This window comes from Ornithorhynchus anatinus, chromosome 3 (assembly GCF_004115215.2).
Source record: "Ornithorhynchus anatinus isolate Pmale09 chromosome 3, mOrnAna1.pri.v4, whole genome shotgun sequence".
Classification (NCBI taxonomy): Eukaryota; Metazoa; Chordata; class Mammalia; order Monotremata; family Ornithorhynchidae; genus Ornithorhynchus; species Ornithorhynchus anatinus.
The window spans coordinates 72872563-72892412 of NC_041730.1; the positions used below are offsets into that span (position 1 = coordinate 72872563).

Genomic DNA, 19850 nt, shown 5'->3' on the forward strand with positions numbered 1-19850 from the left:
CATGAGTGAGACTTGACAGGTCTGTCTGTCTTATTTTTCAATCGGTGCTAATGGGAGCTACTTAAGAATAATAGCAGATTGCATGCCTTCTCTCCCTGCTTCTTCTTCTTCTTCTCCCCCCCCCCTTTTTTTTTTTTGCTTTTGCCTTTTCCTCTCCCACCCCCTCCTCCTTTAACCCCCCTCTTCTTCTTCCCTTGCCTCCCTTTTGTTCGCTCGGCGCTCAGGCCGTGCTCTCCGCGAGCGGGGGCAACGCACCACCCTCTTAGGCCCGTGGCGTGTGCGGGGCCGCCGCGGCCTAGACTGCAGCCCGCCCGGGCCCGGGGGGCGGGTTGCAGCGGGCCGTGCCCCGCCGCTGCAGCAGCAGCAGCAACAGCAGCTGCAGCAGCTGCAGCAGCTCTCCTTGCAAGCTGCTGCAGCTCCCGCCGCCGTTGCATGCAGCTGCCCCGGGAGCCCGGGCTGGGCGCAGCCAGGGGTGGTGGTAGTAACGGCGGCATTGGCGGCGGGGAGGCCGCTCCATACACGCACAGACCCAGGCAGCGGGAATGCAGATGACACGCCCGTAATATGGAAGCAGCCGCCGCAGCAGCCGCAGCCACCACAGCTCCAGCAGCCGCCGCCGACTCACAAAACAAAGGTCATCCGAGCAGCAGCCCGGGGCTTGACCGCTGCGGAGGCCAACCCGGAGGAGGGGAGGTTGGGATGGTGGAGGGGGAGAATTGGTGGGGGTCGGAGGGCAGGACTGGAAAGGGGGGAGATGGAGGGAGCATGGGGGGGACGCTTTGCATTTGCCCCCCCCCAGCCACTTCGGTCACCTTTGTGTGTCTGTGTACGTGTGTGTGTATGTGTGGGTGTGGGCGGCTTGGCCGGTCCCATCAGCCCGGCCCAAGGGCCGGTGGTAAAGGGCGCCACTTGGGCTAGGCCCCATAGGCCCTCAGAAGGGCCCAAAGTCAGCAGCCGCCCCTCCTCCAGCCCAGGCACCGGCCCCTGCTTATTTTAGAGGCGTCTCCGTCCTCCAGAAAGAAAGAAAGAAAAAAAAAAATCCAGACGGAATTCCTCGGGGTGAAAGGATTTATGGGTTTCCTCCCCCTCCCCCCTTCCAGGTACTTGGAGGAGGAGAAGGTTGGAGAAGGAGGAGGGGTGCTGCTGCTGCTGGTGGTGGTGGTGCTTGGTGGTGGTGCTGGTGGTGGTGCCAGGGCTGGTGGTGGTGCTGGTGGTGGTGCCAGGGCTGGAGAGGAAGAAGGGAGGAGAGGGAGGGAAGGGAGGGGGTCGGTTGGGGGTGACATGGGCAGAGAAGATCCTGGTCATCAAGCCAGCACCACTCTGCTGTGGGGCCGAGGCCGCCTGGTGCTGCAAACCCATCCTGTGTAAGGAGATTTCTTTTATTTTTTTATTTATTGCGGGCTCTTTGTTAGCTCCCAACACACATGCATACACACATGCACACACACACACTCACACACAGCTCCCAGCCAGGTTGTGGGAGGTAAGTGGGGAAGAGGAGGGGGAAGTGGATGTGTGCGTGGGGCTGGGGCAACTGGGGAGGAGGAGAGGAGGAGGAGGAAGAAGAGGAGGAGGAGGAGGGGGATGGAGTCCCCAGGGGCTACGTGAGAGGTGAGCATTTGGGGCTGGGCTGGGGAGGGGGGGTGCCACACGATGACCCCCCCCCTTAACCTTCCCCCTCCACCCCCACTCCTCCCCAAGATCAAAATGGGGAAGAGCAACCCCCAGTGAGAGCCCCCTGCGCTGATGATTTTCAGGGACTTGTTGGCAACTCAGCGAGGGTTGCCATAGCTTTTTTATGTAGGGTGACCAGAACCGGCTGAAACTGGTTTGAGGCAGATCAGCTCCTGAACACAATGCAGTCACTGAGCTACTACAGTGGGATAGCAGCTTCCTCCCTTCATGGCAGCCAAAAGCAGAGGAGCTTGCAGGAAGGTACCATCCCAACACAGTATGTGAATGCACACTTTAGACACCACACAGCACTGGTATGTGGCTAATATAGTCCTAAAAGATTATGTACAGGAAGGAGGAAAAAAAAAATGTTCAGGATTGCAGCTTCTGAGATAACTTGGGCTTTTCCTGCCTTTTTCTTTTGCTTAGGGGATGGACAAGGAGCTGAGATTTATGACCCGTATTATAAAAAAAAATATTGATTTGTTAGGGTGGGGACACAAGGTTTGTGCAGATTCTTTTTGGACAAAACCAAACCAAAATGGATTGATGGATTTGTGATTTTTAGATGTGTTTGTGACTGGAGAATGCTGCTTTGCTTGCTGTTTTCTTTTGCAGGGTATGTACTGTCTTGCGCTTTTCTTTGTAGAAGCTGTTAAAGGGTGTTTGTGTGTGTACATGTGTGTGCATGTGTGTGTGTGTGTGTATGTGGGGAGGGGGTGCTATGACTGTCGTGAAGGCCAAAAGGTAACAATATTGTTCTAGGAATGAGTGTAAGTGCATTGCAGAGATGCTGTAAGGCATACATACTGTCTTTTTTTTCCTTGTAGGCCTGTTGACTGGGGCTGCTTTTAACCCTTTCATATTTGCAGAGGTAATGAATCCGTGTGACAGTAGCTGAGCATTGGCTAAACTCTTTCCAAAAAGGTCAAGGTTCACAAGGTGAGATATGATATTTTGAGCATGAATATTCTGATAATTTGAAGGATCATGCATACCCATATGGGCTCTGACTCCTGATTGGCACACTCGGGCAGAAACTGTGGTGTGACTCTCAGGAGAAGAAGTACTGTTAATTTTATCCAAATTTAATGGGACTGGTCTGATGGTTTATTATAACACAAATATCAAGGCTAAAAACAATGACTTCATTGAAATAGCATGTGTGGAGCTTTTTTACTCCCTTCAGAGGTAAAGAATAGGCCTTGATAAATGGCAAGGGCAAATATTGGATAGGAATCAGGGGCCTTGTGGGAGAATACGCTATTCTGCATTGCCCTACAGTATTACATATTTGGCATTTTTCATTTGGCTATATAAAACATAATTGCCTCACCAAATCTAGGCAACCTAGTCATCATTTCTGAATATAGGCACTTTAGAGTTGCACATACATTTTGTGCATTCAGCCGGCCAAGTTTATTGTGCTTTTGCCCATTGAATTAAGAGGCCAAATGGAAGTATCCATGTGATTTTTCTCCCCTCCTTCTCTACCCCCCTCCTTTTTTGGGGTGGGAGCAGAGGGAAGTAGTTGGATGGAGGTTGAATGTTCCAGTGGATTATTTGAGGCATAGATTCTAATGTGGAATACTAATGAAACCCAGAAATGAAAGTGGTTGGGCAGTGCCTCAGCTGCCAAGAGATGCCTACCTTTAACTCGATGCCTCACAATCAGGGATAATGAAAACTGTCTAGTGTCTGGGAAGTGTGCACTTAGATTTGAGCTGGCATTTCCATTTTACACTGAAATCTGGTAGCTTCAGAGGGGGAGGAGAGAAAGAAGAAAGCAGTAATGAGTAGAGCAAAGTGAAGAACAAAGGCTGTTGGAGCTTACTCTGGAACCCTAAACATTTTGCCTGAGGGGTCTTTGTGGGAAAAAAACACACAACACAACTAACTTCCTTAAACAGGAAATCAGTAACTCTATGGAGTCCTGTCTGATTTGATGTTAGCACGAATCATCCATCCTATATTTTAGCTGGATAGGGAAAGAGTGAAAGTGAGAGTCTAATGTAAAATGGTGTTTATTGCCATCGAGGTGTTCGGCAGAACAGGCAATCTGAAAAGCCTTAAGAATTCAGAATTAGGTAAGTTGTGTGGTAGGTGATGATAGGAAGGCTGTCTGCATTCAAGGGGAGCCAGCACTTGGGCTCTTGTATCTAACTACAGAACATAAAATATTGGGATAAACTAGCAAACTGAAGCTGACACATTGCATTTAGATCAAAAATATTTTAGGGCGTGTTGGATATGGTTATAATGTATTTCTCAGATTTGATAGACTAGCAAATAGGTGGCATGATGGAACAAAATGTCTTACAAATCACTGTGCTGAAATGGTTCTTCAAATTCTACATCATTTTTGAATGCCAGGGGTTCTGTGTTTGACTGTAGCAGAATTAGGCTTGCAAAGTACACATGAATAGGCATCACATTCATTTTTCCCATTGACAACTGAAATTCATGTTTAAATAAGATCACACAGATTAATTACTGTAGCATCAGACCAGCAGGCGGTTCGAAAATAAAGGGCCTTCAAATCTTTTTCCCTTCAAGAAATTATTTTTTGCTGATTTGAGTTCTTGAGTTAATCCTTCATTATCTGTGGTTTAGGGGCTTTTGAGGAGAAAAGACGTTCACATTCCTTTTTGGGGATTGAACATCAAAAAATGCTTCCCGTTTTATAGTCCTGTTAGTGATTTTAGTTTAGGATTCTGCCCACCCTCCTGGTAGATGGCGGGTTTTTTTGTTTTCTTTTTCCTTCTGTAGGTAGGCCAGTCTTTCCAGCTGAACATGCCGTTTAACGTTGGAGGATTGTGGTCCTTTGCATCAGCAATAGTTAGCTCATTGTGGATCGAGGCTTGTGTTGGGTATTTGATCTCACATTTTAACAATTTGTCAAGTTCCTGGAGTCCTTTTGAAAAGAACAGCTAGGTTGCTAGCCTTGGAAACGTGAATGTAAATATGTAGAATGCAGCATAAACATGTTGATTCCTGGGAGAGTGGCGGGAGGGAGAAAGGAGGCGGGAGATGTTGACACAGACATTTCAGGGCCTGGGCTTTGCTGCTGTTGTGCAGACAGGCCCTGCCTCCAGTCGAGCTCTCCCTGAGATTGCCTGCAGCTGTATCATGGTGCTTGTAAGCGGGAATTACCATCCGGGCTGGAGAAGGCTGCTCCTCTGGCTGGAGGAAGTAAACTGGAAAGGAAATGTACCCAGGGTTCTTCCTAAACTTGTTTTTGTTTTCTTTCTGTTTATAGAAAGCCATTTTTCCGTGGTACAAATCCTGATTTCAAGGAGTTTATAACTTGGATGGAGCCTGACATGAAAAGAGGATGAATTTTTTTTTTGCCCTCCCTTTCCATAAAACATATACTTAGCAAAAAGGTTATTTGGGCTGTTATAAAAGGGAAGCTAGGAAGGCAAATAAGAGCTCAGTTTGACTGGGATTTTCTTGATGGCAGCAATCTACAGTTCAAAATTGGAGAATGAGTGGTCTATTCCCGGTTCTGTTGGTGATTTATCTGTCTCCCTTCCTCATCCCTCCCGAAATACATTACTGGGCTATTTATATTGGTTTTGAGTGACCTTTCCCAATCCTTAGAATAACACAGGTAAAAACCTCCATCTAGCATGCCTATGGCCAGACTTTAATAATAATGGTGGCATTTGTTATGTGCTTACTGTGTGCAAAGCACTGTCTTAAGTGCTGGGGTAGATACAAGATAATTAGGTTGGATCCAGTCCCTGTCCCACATGGAGCTTACAATCTAAGCAGGAGGTAGAACAGGTATTGAATCCCTCTTTTAAAACTGAGGAAATGGAGGCCCAAAGAAGTCAAGTGATTTGCCCAGGGTCACACAGCAGGCAAGTGACAGAGCCAGGATTAGACTAGTGGAAACAGCATGGACCTGGATTCTAATCTCAACTCCACCACTTATCTGCTGTTTGACTTTAGGCGAGTCTCTTTTCTGTGCCTTAGTTTCATCATTTCCTCATCTGTAAAATGGGGATTCAGTACCTGTTCTCCTCTCTCCCCCTTAGACCATTAGCCCCGATGGCTCAGGAACTGTGCCTGATCTGGATATTTTTATCTACCCCAGCACTTAGCGTAGTGTGTGGCACATAGTAAGTGCTTCCCTGATACCACAATGAACATTATTATGATGTCTCCAGACCTCAAGGCCTGTGCTCTTTCCACTGTGCCATACTGCATGCTTCATAGGGCTCTGGACTAGAGCTTATTGCCCACTTCCTATGAAGAACAAGAGGAGGCCCTGGAGGTTAGGAATTTTTCTTCAGAGGTGAGTGGGCCTCTGACAGCAGAGGGTATGCCAACTCCCTGTCGTGTCAATGATCAGAGGGCAAAAGGGAGTTTGCCGCAGCGGCCTGTAGCTGGGTCACGTCTGATGATGCATCTATTCTAGCAGTTCCACAGTCCAGTAGAAGCCATCTTCCATTGTAATCTCAAATTATGCAGTGCAAGCTCAGCATGGCTGTCCCTTCCTCCCAACCCCAGCTTGTTTTTTGTCAGAGCCACAATATAGAGTCCGGCTCCTGACGTGCTGTAGAATAGCTTGGTGCGGATGCACGTTCTCGCTCGCCTCGTCTCTGCGGCAGCCTGTTCTGGGTTCTGGCTTCGGGTCCCCAATTCTTCTGAGCAGCAGCCTCGCAGTGGGAGCACCGGCTCAGACCCCTTAGATAGACTCCGTCCGAGTCAGAGCAGAAAGGAGGCTCTCTCCCCAGCTCCTCCTTTGCATTTCCTTTCTGTCTGAGGCCGGCTGGTGAGAAGGAAGATTCTAACCCCCCAGCCTCACCAAGCCTCTGATGCTACCGCTGGTCTCAGTTGTGGTTTGTAGGACAAGCTCTCAGTTTTTTCTTCCTACCGTGGTTGCTAGAAGATTGGTTTTACTGCATGCGCTGAAAAACCTGGGGTGAAAAAAAAATCCCAACCTAGACTTCCTTTGAAAACATCCCTCCTCCCATACCCACCTCCCTGAAAGCATCTCCCATCACACCCCGGACTCCAGGAAAATAGCCATCCCATGCTGATGTTCTGGAAAATCCCGAGGTTGGGCCGAGGCATAGCTGCTTTAGGCTGTGGCCCTGAGGTGTGGCAGCTGTTCCTTAAAATAGAAAATAGGCCATAACAGCATCCTGGGGAAATAGCTTGTTGTGCCTGATTCTTCAGTCCTGGAACCTCTTTTGGCTTCTCTCCTGCAGTCTGCTTTTGGGTGATCAAAAAGGCAACTTGTAACTCCATGTCCACCGTTTGACCTCCACTGATTTAACTTTTGACATCCAGAATTGGTTGCCTTAATAGAGTGCCTCTAAAGTGGCTAATAAAGGAGAAACTGAAGGCATCAGAAAGGATCACACTTCCCCTATCTTGGGAGGGTGAGGGAATGATTAAAAAAAAAAAAATCCTCCATGTGTGGCCTTTATGGTAGGTTGTAGCTAGATTACATGGTCTCACTTTTTGTATATTAAAAAAACAAAACTTCTGAATTATTGTGTAAATGGAGCAGACAGCCCCTACCACTTAAACGAGAATGTGAAATGATGGAGGCAGAGTGTTACACGCTTGATTAATGTCCATCCCAACCCAGAAGCAATCTGGATTACACAAAACTGGAAATGAAAAAATGTCATAAAATAGCATTAATTTCACCTATTTGAATTTTTCAAAAGTAACTGCTTCATTTTTATTTCATCTCGTGGCGTACTGCTATCATGCATTTCATTAATCATACAGTGGCAAAAACGGTGATTGAAACCTAGTTGTTGATAGACAGTGTATTCTTAATCATAGGCACCCACTTTTGGGGGCCGTGAGAATGTGACTCTCTGGACTTGGCATCATGGGGAAAATGCCATTAGGCTCGACCCCACAACTCTTGTGATAGCTTACCCACTCCTTGGATTTGGCAAGGTACCAGAGGTGAAGGCAGCAAGGCTTTACTCTTTACCCTCCTCTAGCTGGACAATGCCCTGGGACCCAGGGATCCTTGGGGGTGAGTCACAGCAGGCATTAGTGGCGCATTTCCCTGATTTCCTACTACCTCTCAGCCCCTACACTTCCCTCCTCTAATGCCGACCTACTCACTGTACCTTGAACTCATCTAATCTCACCACTGACCCATCCTGCTTCTGGCCCAGAACTCCCTCCCTCTTTATGTCCGACAGATCGATCAACTTCCCCACCTTCGAAGCCTTATTCAAAACACATCTCCAAGAGACCTTCCCCAACCAAGCCCTCGTTTCCTCTTCTCCGCCCACCCCCTTCTGCTTTGCCCTCACACTAGGATTTGCACCCTCTATTCACCCCTTCCTCAGTCCAACAGCACTTCTGTCCATATCTGTAATTTATTTATTTATATTCACGTCCATCTCCCCCTCTGTAAGCTCATTGTGGGCTTATTATGCTTACCGACCCTGTCGGTACTCTCCCAAGCTCGTAGTACAGTGTTGTATGCACAGTAAGAGCCCAGTGAATACAATTGATTGATTGGTACAGAAAGCATTCCCAGTGGGTGAGTCGCTTCGGAGGAAAGGGGTGTTGCTCCAGTCTGATTTGGATGAACGAGGCGGCAGCAGGGGCTCCTGCTGCTTTCCTGGTCCTTGCTGGGATTGGGTACAAGGTGAAGCCATCTGTTGTCTTTACCTCCTGCCAGAATGGCCTGGACATTCAGTGGAGATCCAGTAGCTTAAGTAAGGACTCATTTCTTCTAGCACTCGTGAGTGGAGAACATTGCATATAGAATATATTTCGGCCAAACCGTAATTGAAGTGAGAAGACTTAGAATATCATCAAACCAATGAAGCAGGAAGGTGATTTTTGGAAGTGGCTGTTTAATACTGGGTTGGAGTGGTCTTGTGGAGAAACAGGAAAATCAGTAATGAGATAATGGTGGTGTAGTAATATAATGAAATAAGAGAACAGTGGTCCTTGGTGTGACCCCCGTGTGACTTGGCAAGCTTTCAGATGTGCCCTGGAAATCCTGGGCGTGCTGTGCTTTGTTGTTTCAGGCAGGTGTCCCTATGGTCCTCAGTTAATCTCTGCATGGGCATGAGCCCAGAGCTGACTCCTTTCAGGGCAAATTGAAGCTATCAAGCAGTTTGAGTGTCTACTACCGGCAACCTGTGGAGGCAGAAGAAAATCCTTAGTAATGATGAGGAAGGTCAGCATACCCACTCCTCTGGGTTGGAGGAAAGGTGGACCATGTATGTTTAGTATGTCTTTGAACAAACAAGGATGGAAAGAGCATATTTCAGAAGTAATACCAAAGCTTTGGGGTTTGGCTTTTGTTGAGACAATAGAAGGGTGCATTGATTTTGAAGCGTACTCGACGTAATAGTAACAGCAGCGGCACTTTTTGAACAGCTGCTCTGTACCTGGTGGGCGAGGGGGAGCAAAAAAGGAAACAAGGAAAGAAAATGGTATAGTGGTTTGTTCTAGAAACAAGAAGGGTAATCAGCTCCCAAGGATGCTAGAAAAGTTGGGGAAGAGTGGAGCATCTTGGAAGGAGATGATGTACTTTGTTGTAGACAGGACATCCATGAAGAGCTCTTGAAGACACAGGATTGGACAAAGGGAATTCATCTGGAGACATAGACCTATATTGAAATCAGGCCTAAGGAAACCTTGGCAGAAAATAGGCAAACCAGTTTTGGAAACTTCCATTGTAAATTCCAGAGGGTGATGTGCTTTGCTGTTCTGCCTGGCAATGCCAGCCCTTGGCCATTACGTTGGAGTGTATGTTGCTTTCATTCCTCAACAGTAGGGGGTAAGGAAGGGGAAGAAGAAGTGGAGCACTTTAATTGTTGAATCCCCATTAGTACCTGAGTGTGTGGCCTGCTCCCTTCCCTGTTGTTCAAATTCAACCTGGCTTACTGTGTTAAAAGCTCACCGATGCCCATCGTTAAGGAGAGTACCCTCGTGGCCAGGGCATGCCAAGGGCCCAAGAGGAGGGCCTAAAGAGAGATAAACCCAGTTCTAACCCACAAGGGGCTTGCGTTCTTGCAGAACTGCACATTGTAGAAAACTTGTGGTTCTTAGCCCATGTTCGATACCTTGCACATGGGTACCACTGTTTCTTCCTCTGTTGCAGTGTGCTGCCTGCAGACAGGTAAACGTTGTTAAAACAGTGTTCTACGGTTTTACCACTGTGCTTCAGGCAAAATGCCTAGTGAAAACACTCTTCTCCACAGGTGTATTACTATACAGTTCTGATAAGGTGTCACCATAATTCATTGTACACACACTATACTATACAGTACCATAGTTAACTAGACTGCAAGCTCATTGTAAGCGGAGAATGTGCCTGTTATAAGGTTATATTGTTCTCTCCCACAAAGTTAGTAGAGTGCTGTACACTCAGTAAGTGCTCAATAAATACAATTGTGATTGGTAATTTGGGTTATGTTGTGGATGAAAGCGGGTGTCCTCAGAAGAGACAGTATCCTGTTCCATTGATGAGAATGAACACTTTTCTTATGCTCTTGTCAGGCCATGAATGAAAAAAGTAAGCATCAGAAGCATTTATTAAATGCCTTCTGCGGGCAGATGCTGCAGCAATTACAATGTAGCAGGGATCATTCAGTCAATCAGCGGTATTTATTGAGCATTTACTGTGTCCACAGCGCTGTACTGAATGCTTGGAAGAGTACAATAGAGTAGGTAGACTCTAATCCACGCCCTCAAGGATCTTTCTAGCTAGCGAGTTAGCAGTCTAGCTAGCGTTGTTCAGTGGGTGCTGCAGTACTAAAGAGAGCAACCGACAGTGCTGCGGAATTGCTTCGTCTTGTTCTTTTCTCCATATCCCACTCATGCTGAACCAAAAAGTCCCAGAATTCAATACTTCTTTAAGATGGCTGGACTATAAAATAGAAGATGGGCCCTTGTCCTGCAGTACCGGCATCGAAGCCAGAGATTACTGTGTTTCTGTCTGAGGATGACACTACTAAAACGTGATTACTGAGTGCCTGCAGATAGAGATGAAAAGACCATCGATTAGCTAACAGGATAGTACCGGGTATATGAATCAGTCGATTGTTGGTATTTATCAAGAGCGTACTTTCTGCAGAGCCCTGAACTGTGAGCTTGGGGATGGTATAATGCAACAGAGTCGGTGGACATGTTCCCTGCCCACAATAATGGTACAGTCTAGAGGGGGAGACAGACATTCATATAAATAAATTATAGATATGTACATAAGTGCTGGGAGGCTGAGTGGGTAAAGAGCAAGTGCTTAAAGACTACAGATGTGCATTGGTGACACAGAAGGGAGAGGGAGTAGGGGAAAAGAGGGCTTAATTTGGGAGTACAGAGATATGTGGCAAGCTTCAGTTCAAGAATCTGATTTGAGCAGCACTTTGTGGGAAAGACTAGATGTAGAGAGACTGGCAAGAAAGCTGATGCAGTAATCTTGCCACTGCATAACCAGAGCTTTAAAGGAGTAGATCCGAAGAAGTAGCAATAGATTGAGGGATGAAGAAGAGCGAGGAGTCAAAGGTTACACCACCGCTGCAGGTTTCAGGAGCAGAAAGGATGGTGGTGTTATCTATTGAGGTGGAAAAATTATGAGGAGGAGTGGATTTGGGGGGAAGATGAGTAGTTCTATTTTAGACATGTTGAGTTTTAGGTGACAACAAGGACATTCAGGTGGAGCTGTCTTAGAGGCAAGATGAAGAATTGTAGGCAGATGAGTGGTGAGAGCTAGAGAGAGAGATTTGGGAGTAGAGAAAGGTAGCTGAAACTGTGTGAGAAGATGTGCTTCCTGAGGGACTGAGTTTCTAGTAAGAAGATTGAGGAAACTGAGTGACAGGCAAGTTGAATGACTTGCCCAAGGTCACGCGGCAGACAAATGGCAGAGTGAGGATTTGAATCCTGGTCCTCTGACTCCCAGGCCTGTGCTTGCTCTTTCCGCTTGTCCAATCAGTCAGTCAGGCCATGGCATTGTACTAAGTAAGGAATTGTAAGGAAAAGTACTAAGCACTTGGGAGAGTGCAAAGCAATATAGTCAATAGGCAACGATCTCTCTCCTCAAGGAGCTTTCAGTAATAATAATGATGGTTTTTTTTTAAGCACTTACTGTGTGCCAATCACTGAACTAAGCGCTGATCAAGTGGGCCCCACTGCTTCTACTAGGACACATCATTTCCACAATGTAAGAGGCTGAAGAGGATCAGGACTGAGAGAAGCCCTGTGGATTTGGCTAAAAGGAGGTCAGTGGTGATGTTAGAAAATGCAGTCTGGTAGAGTGAAATGGTCAAAAGCTTCAATGTAGTGGGGTGAAGAATGAAGTTAGTGGAGAGCCCATTGTTGGCTAGGGATTGTCTTTATCTGTTGCCGAATTGTACTTTCCAAGTGCTTAGTACAGTGCTCTGCACAGAGTGCTCAATTAATATGATTGAATGAATGACTGAAATAAAGATAGCCGGAATATATGACCCATTCAGGAGCTGGTCTAGAAGTGGGAGCAGGGAGAGGGGGATAATAGCTGGAGGGGGCCATGGATTGAAAGAGCACTGTTTTATTTGGGGGAGGTTTGAGCCTGTTTGAAGGTGGAAAAGGAACAATTGAAGAGTGAAAGCTTGAAAATAGTGAGGGGAGTGGGAAAAATGATTTTAGGAGGTGAAAGGAGACAAGGTCAGAGGTGCCAATAGGGGTGGATTTAGAGGGTTGATGGAAGACCTCTTGTGAAACAGCTAAAAAATAAGAGGTAGACACAGGAGCTGCTGCAGGACAGGGCGAGTAGGTGGGGGAACTTGGTGAAGTCCACTCCTGATGGTTGTGATTTTACCAACAGCATAATTGGTGAGGACATTAGAGGTTGAGGAGGGAGGTGGGGGGCTGCTTAGGGCCTTCAGAAGAGAATGGAAGGATCAAAGAAGATGGTGGCAGTTGTTGGAATGGGAAATTCATTCATTCGTATTTATTAAGCGCTTACTGTGTGCAGAGCACTTAATAAAGGAGGAATAACAGGATTTATGTCTTCCTAACTCTATTGCATTTTATTCTCCCAAGGGCTTCATCCCATGCTATGCACACAGTAAATGCTCAGTAACTACTATTAATTGGTAGATCTATCAGGAAACAGCTGAGCTATACCAAGAGAGTGAGCTTAGATTGTGAACCCCAAGTGAGACCTGATTATCTTGTAGCTACCCCAGAGTTTAGTACTGTGCTTGGCGCACAGTAAGCACATAACAAATACTACAATTAAGAGTTAACTTACATTGGCAGAAGTCAGCTCAGAGCCTAGATTTCCACCCGCTGTGTTCAGTCACCGGAGCACAGGAGTGGAGGGAGTGAACTTTAGCAGTCCCCCCCAACTTTGGCAGGATTGGTGGGGGTTGGTGGAATGAGAGCAACAAAGCAAGTTGAGATTGGTGGAGAGGACAGAGTTCTCATCTAAGGCAGGGACTTCTGGAGAGAGAGTGTCAGGGAGTGGGTTAGAGAAGCAGCGTGGTTCAGTGGAAAGAGCCTGGGCTTGGGAGTCAGAGGTCATGGGTTCAAATCCTGGCTCTGCCACTTGTCAGCTGAGTGACTGTGGGCAAGTCACTTAACTTCTCTGTGCCTCAGTTACATCTGTAAAATGGGGTTTAACTGTGAGCCTCACATGGGACAACCTGATTACCCTGTATCTCCCCCAGCTAGAACAGTGCTCTGCACATAGTAAGCGCTTAACAAATACCAACATTAGTATTATTATTATTACAGAGGCAGCAGTAGAGGGTGAGGACCAAAGTTGAGGGGGAGGGAATGTGGAAGAGGTGGCACATTAGAAAATCGTGGTCAGAAAGTGATGCCGTCAGTCAGTGAAATTAAGGATGAGGCATTATTTTGAGATAAACCTGTCTCACTGTTGGTGAGTGGCCTAAGTTGGGTGGAGCAAGAGGTTGAGGAGGAAAAGGAAATGGTTGCTGGGAGTCAGAGGGATCACCACTGAAAGTTGAAGTTCTCAAGGACTGGAGGAAGCAGTGTGACCTAATGGGCAGAGCACAGGCCTGAGAGACCTGGTTCCAATCCTGGCTCTGCCACTTGTCTGCTGTGTGACCGAGGGGAAGTTACTTCATTTCTCTTTGCCTTACTTACCTCAATTGTAAAAGGGGGATTAAGACTCTGAGCACCATGTGGGACAACCTGATTACCTTGTATCTACCCCAGTGCTTAGAAGAGTGCTTAGCACATAGTAAATGCTTAACAAGTATCAAAAAAAGGAAGAAAGGCAACAAAAACATTGAAATCAGCAGGAAATGCGGAGGTGGGATCAGGAGGGTGGGAGGAGACAACAACTAGCAACTGGAGAGGGTAAAAGAAGTGGTCAGTGTAGGATTCAAAGAGGAAAAGAGAGATGTAGGGGGTGAGAGAGTGAAAGTGATGTTGGCAGTAGAGGAGCAGGCCTACTTCTACCCCTCGATTGAATGAATTTTCACCTAAGATGGGGAGAAGATGAGACCCTTTGGGGAGAGAGTGGCAGGAAAGAGAGGTGAAAACCTAATCTTGATGTTGGCAAGGAAGAGTGAGTGGGCCAGGAACTGGTCAAGGATTAATGGGAGTTTGCCAACAGTGGACCTCAGCTTCCACAGACCACAGAGAGATTGAGGTGTAGGGAATGGATAGGATGGAAGGTGATGGGAGGGGATGCAGGAGACAGGGTTGAGGTGCTAGAGAGTGTTGTGAGAGAAGATGGGCCTGGCAGGGCGATAGGAGAGAATAACAGGTGGGGAGAGGGAGAGGACCTGGTGGGGCAGAGTATCAGCCATATGGAATTCAGCTGGTGCCATTTTCTGAAAGTTAAGGAGGCAGATTCTGTATCTCCTGCTCTGTCTTGGGAGGTGAGAGGCATGCAACTCCTGTCTTCCCAGCAAACTGAGAACCCTTGCCACTTGAGGAATGTGTCTCTGGAGCCCAGGTGGTGGAGCTGTGTGGGTATGAGGCCCCGCAGCTTCTGAATCGCCCATTCCATTTCAGAAAGGGAAGGGGTGTGCAGCTGTGTCCTCCACGAGATTAAGGGGAGACTTCCACACGTCATGAGTGGCTTGGAACTCGCCTGGGAAGTGGTGATGGGGCACGTGATCAGGCAGTCTTAGTTTTCTTATTTCCTCTGTCCTGTAAAACATAAGCTCTCTTGATGACCGCAGTTTAGATAACTGGAGCAGCAAAACCCATGTGACCAAAGAAAGGCAGTGGTCCATTTCATCAGATAAAATTCAAATCATTCACAGATTCTAAGGGACACAGAGAGATGAAGGTAATTAACTGGATAAAGAGCAGATTCAGTTCCTGCAAAACTTTCTCATCATCTTGTTAGGATTTAGGCAAAGTTAAACTTACTCGTATATGGTCTCTTACTTTTTCTTCCAGTGCAATGAAGGCTGTCGTAACTGGACTAATAATGGATGTGAGACATGATCAATTTTTCCCTTGTGGCTTCAGGGTCAAAAATAGGGACCCATACAGGAATTGTAGAAGCAGCAAAGAGATTGCAGAACCTGGAGCGAGAGTGGTTTAAAAAAAAAAAAATGTAAAATTGATATGATGGGAGGCAGTTTTTTTGTATTTTACAATTCTAGCTCTTATTTTTATGGCTCTATTTTTATTCTAATTTAATAGAATATAGACAGTTTGGAAATCTATGCGTAATATATCCTGCTCTCAGTGCTGTTTGTGCCATTTTTGGATGATTTCTTTGTTGGGTTTTTTTTTTGCAATCTTGTTGCAGTTTTTGGGGTGTTTTTTTTGCCTCTAGCTGCTATGTTTGCTAATTACACAGGATTACCAACTTGTCAGCCTTGGTAACTGTATTTGTGGAACCCTACTATGTCATTCAGTTATCTGGCAGTCACCAGGTGACTTGCTCCATGTTTAATGAGATTATTTTGGGGGACTAAGAGCCAAGTCTGGGGAATTTTTTGTCCCTTGGGCTGAGGGTAAGTCTGGATTTCTGGAAATTTGGAACTGAATGCAGATTCCTTTCTTCACATTTCAGTTTGGCTGTGAATGCAATAAACCAACTCCTCAGAGCAGTTTGGGATTTAAGATCAAGAAGTGTATTCTTCATCTTTTTTTTTTAAATGAAGGTGTATGCTGTTACACATAAGTAAAACGTATTTACTATGCTAGAACAGTATACCCCTTTAGATTGTAAACTCCTTGTGGGAAGAAAACTTGTCTACCAATTCTTTTGTTTTTGTAGTCTTCCAAGCACTTTCTACAGTGTTCTGCATAAAATAAGTGTTCAAAAAATGCTGTTGATTGATTACCAAATGCCTGTCATCTTACTAGATGTCAGTTACATCAGCAAGGCAATAAATGATGTTTACATTTTCATTTGTTTAGATAAAAATATATAGAGATTCACATGCACATATACTCCATCATCTGAGATGACTATCGTGTTACATTTGTTGAGGCCTCTACCTTCTCTGCATCTGCCTCCTAGCTGACCTTCCTGCCTCCTGTCTCTCCCCACTCCAGTCCTTCACTCTGCTGCCCGGATTATTTTTCTAGACAAATGCTTAGTCCATGTTTCCCCACTTATCAAGAACTCTAGTGGTTGCCCATCCATCTTTGCGTTAAACAGAAACTCCTTACCATGGGCTTTAAAGCACTCAAACATCTTCCCTCTTCCTACTTTATCTCCCTGATTTCCTACTACAACCCAGCCTGATTACTTCACTCCTCTAACACCAGCTTCCTCACTGTACCTTGATTTTGTCTATGTCGCTGCTGACCTTTCGCCCATGTCCTGCCTCTGTCCTGGAATACCCTCCCTTTTCATAGTCAACAGACGGTCACTCTCCCCAGCTTCAAAGCCTTATTGAAGGCCCAGCCTCTCCAAGTTGCCTTCCTTGTCTAGGTCCTCATTTCTTCTCCCATATTGGATTTGCATCCTTTATTCACCTCTCCCTCAGTCTGACAATACTTAAAGGACCTGTCCGTCATTTTTTTTATATTAATGCCTATCTCCCCTTCTAGACTGTCAGCTCATTGTGGGCAGGAAACATGTCTACCAACTGTTATATTGTACTCTCCCAAGCCCTTAGGACAGTGCTCTGCATGGAGTTAGGGCTAAGTAAATATGATTGATTGATCTTTCTCTATGGTCTATAGGAGAAGAAAAAAACCTTTTTGACAGCTCATACCTGAACTGACCATTGTAGGTTGTGGTATGATCAGTTTACCAATTGGATGACTATTACTGTCACTCAAGTTTCTTACCTAACCATCTTAGTTTACACATCTTGTATCGCAGAAACAGGAAATTGAGAAGAAAAGGATCCTGACAGATGTTTCAGTCATGGGCGATACAGCCAGTTATAAACCATTGTCAGAGTGATTCAGAATAGTACAGTCCTTCAGAAACTTTGGTAGTTTTTCAAGCCTGTTCAGGTTTAGTGATAGGTTTAATACCCATTGGGATTAAAAAAAGTCACCCTCCCCCGCCCCCCTCCCCCCGAAGAATTAATTAAGTCAATATATCTTTGGAAGAGGTGAATTTTCCACAAACAGACAAAAAGTCATGTTTAAACAGAAGGTATCTATTATAACAGTTCACTGGTTGCCATGGAAGCCATCAGATCTAGAGTCAACATATAACGAGTTGTTTTCTTGGCCGATGTCACGTATGTGCTTTTCCACCTCCAATCCCTCTGTGTCAGACCAGTTTGTTGCTGTGATATTAATCATTGGATTGCAAAGTGATAGAATTTTAGTTATCATCCTGACTGATACAACATCCTGGTCCAAATGTATTAATCTGAATCAGTAAACCTCTCCTTTCATTCCCTAGAAAGTCAATCTATCTTTTGGAGCTGTGTAAAGAATAATAAAGCTGCTTGTCATTCATTTCAGGTGAACTCATAATGAAGCCTCAAAGTCCGTGGTGGCATTAAACCTCTGGACTTAATGGCCTCAGCATTTAGTTGGCCAATTTAAAATCTTTTGGGGGCTCTTGTGTCCTCTCTGGCATGAACAAGTTATGGAGTTGAAACTCTAATAGACTTAAGACTCTTCAGCCTGTGGTGAATTTCCCACTAGGCTTTGACCTGGAGCAGCTCATTTTTTTGAGAGTTGGGGAGACTCATTGGTTAATGGTTTTTTTTAAAGAAGCTGAAAACTCATCTTAATACTATGATATCTTGACATTATTTTAAAAATCTGTCTGCAAAGTATGTGAGCATTTTGCAGCAAAGTAAACCATGCAAGAGGATTCTTTCTGTGACCATAAGGCTTGGAAATGGGTTTGACTGAGGAATAGCTGTGAGACAGAACACTTTCTTTTTTTATAGTGAGGGACAGAGCAAAAAAGTCGAGTAGACCTCAATTTGAAAAGCCAAATGTAATGGAGAGAGATATATTGTGATGGAGTTACATGGGCCTCCTATTTCATCAACTCTTTTGGGGCATAGTACTATGTAAATTTCAAAATAATCAAGGATATTTATGGAGCATTTACTCTGTGCAGTGCACTGTACTGAGTGCTTGGGAAAGTACAGTTGAATCGAGTTGGTAGGCACGTACCCTGCCCACAAGGAGCGTATAGGTATTATAATTCTTTAAGGTTTTATATGAAAAATAGAGAGACTCCAACTTAGTATCTATAGGTCACAAGATGATAATTCTATTGCTAGTCTCAACTCTGTTGTCACTCGGAGAGGAGGGGAAGTTTTCTTTGGGGAACCTATCAGCCATCCCTCTTCTAAGCTCCATTCCCACCTCCTGTCATTCAGTCATTCAGTTGTATTTATTGAGTGCTTACTGTGTCCAGAGCACTGTACTAAGCACTTGGGAAGTACAGTTCAGCAACAAATAGCTACAATCCCTGCCCACGCTGGACTCCTGTCCTCTGCTAAGAACACTGGCATGAGACCATGCCCATTTGGATGACATCACTGTTTCTTTTAGTAGCCTAAAAGCAGCCCAGAATCAAAGGGAAAAGTTAGATGTGACAGTGAGATGAAAAATTAAACCAGAACATTTTGCCAGTCTTGTTAACCTGTGGAAACACAACTGATGGTACACATCTTTAGGTTAACACAACTCTGTATTTAAAATTTTTGCCAACCCCTCCTTGAATCTCATCATATGTCCTAAATCTCAGACTTTCTGTTAGTTTCCTTTACACTGCATTCTTTTTTCTTTTTTGTCTTTCCATCTCTTTTGAAGATTTTTGCTGCTGGTGGCTAACTCTGATCCCTGCATTCAGGTTTGTCTGGAAATACGATGTGCAAAAGATAACCATGCCACTCTCTGTGTACATGTAAGTGTAGTTTCTTGCTGTGCTGGTTGCAGTTATAGTTTGTAGAACCTGACTTTGTTTTCAAAATTGCTTCTTGGTATCCCAGTCTCAGTGAAGCCTCTGCTCTGTGAAAGCAATCCCTCTCTTAATTTTTGGCTGTAAAACCCATCTGTTGAGGTGATTCCCCAGCGGTTGATTGTTCCATGTCAAGTGCTAGAGATTGGTTTTCACTGGGGCTTTAAAATGTTTGTTTTGTCCTCCCTGCTTGAGGTGCTGCCTCTCTCAGGTCACCTTACGCAAAGTCCTTCTCATTTCTGCCACTCAGCAAACCTATATTGTGATGCCATTACCTTAATATTGTTGAGCTGACTGTGTTCCAAGTCCTGATTTTTGATCACCTTGTCCTGTCACTAGATGCCGAGTGTAATTTGAGGATGCTGATGAAATTGCTCAAGAAGCTAGATATGTCTTCAGGGGTAGGTCCAGGTCTCACAACCATATCAAATGAGTTAGTCGTATTTATTAAGCACTTACTTGGTGCAGAGCACTGTACTAAGCACTTGGGAGGGTACATTATAACAGACACATTCCCTGCCCACAGTGAGTTTACAGCCTAGAGGCCTCTAAAATCTGTAAAATGTATTGAGTGCTTACTGTGTACAGAGTACTCATGTAAGTGCTTAGAAGAGTATGGATGTGTAAGGGATACAGACTCTGCCTTTACTGAACTTACTGTGTATTATGTTCTACTGTCTAAGAAGTAGAATTAAGAGATAGCATAAAATTCTTTGTTGCTGACAAAAATGTATTTTATGTGGGCGCTGTCACAGGTGCAGGTTTTTGTGTTATGTAACCTTAGTTTCTTCAGGCTTAATCCCAATTTACAGCCATGTGCTGACTCTTAAAAAGCAAGTAATAATCATGTACA

The 19850-nt window shown here is 45.2% G+C and overlaps 1 protein-coding gene across 4 annotated transcripts in view; it reads left to right on the forward strand.

Moving 5' to 3' along the window:
• The first annotated feature begins 413 nt into the window (after positions 1-413).
• ZNF532 (zinc finger protein 532) overlaps positions 414-19850 on the forward strand; it is a 127458-nt gene continuing 108021 nt past the window's right edge. The window contains exons 1-2 of one of the 4 annotated variants that reach the window (XM_029060119.1): positions 549-634; positions 2505-2616. Coding sequence is in view for 1 of the 4 variants with exons in the window: in XM_029060118.2 (XP_028915951.1) it covers positions 565-634 (70 nt within the window). In the remaining 3 variants the exon portion in view is untranslated. Of the gene's footprint in view, positions 635-1295; positions 1365-1761; positions 1989-2504; positions 2617-19850 lie in introns of those variants that run through there. The other 3 variants (XM_029060120.2, XM_029060122.2, XM_029060118.2) reach the window with 3 other exon arrangements.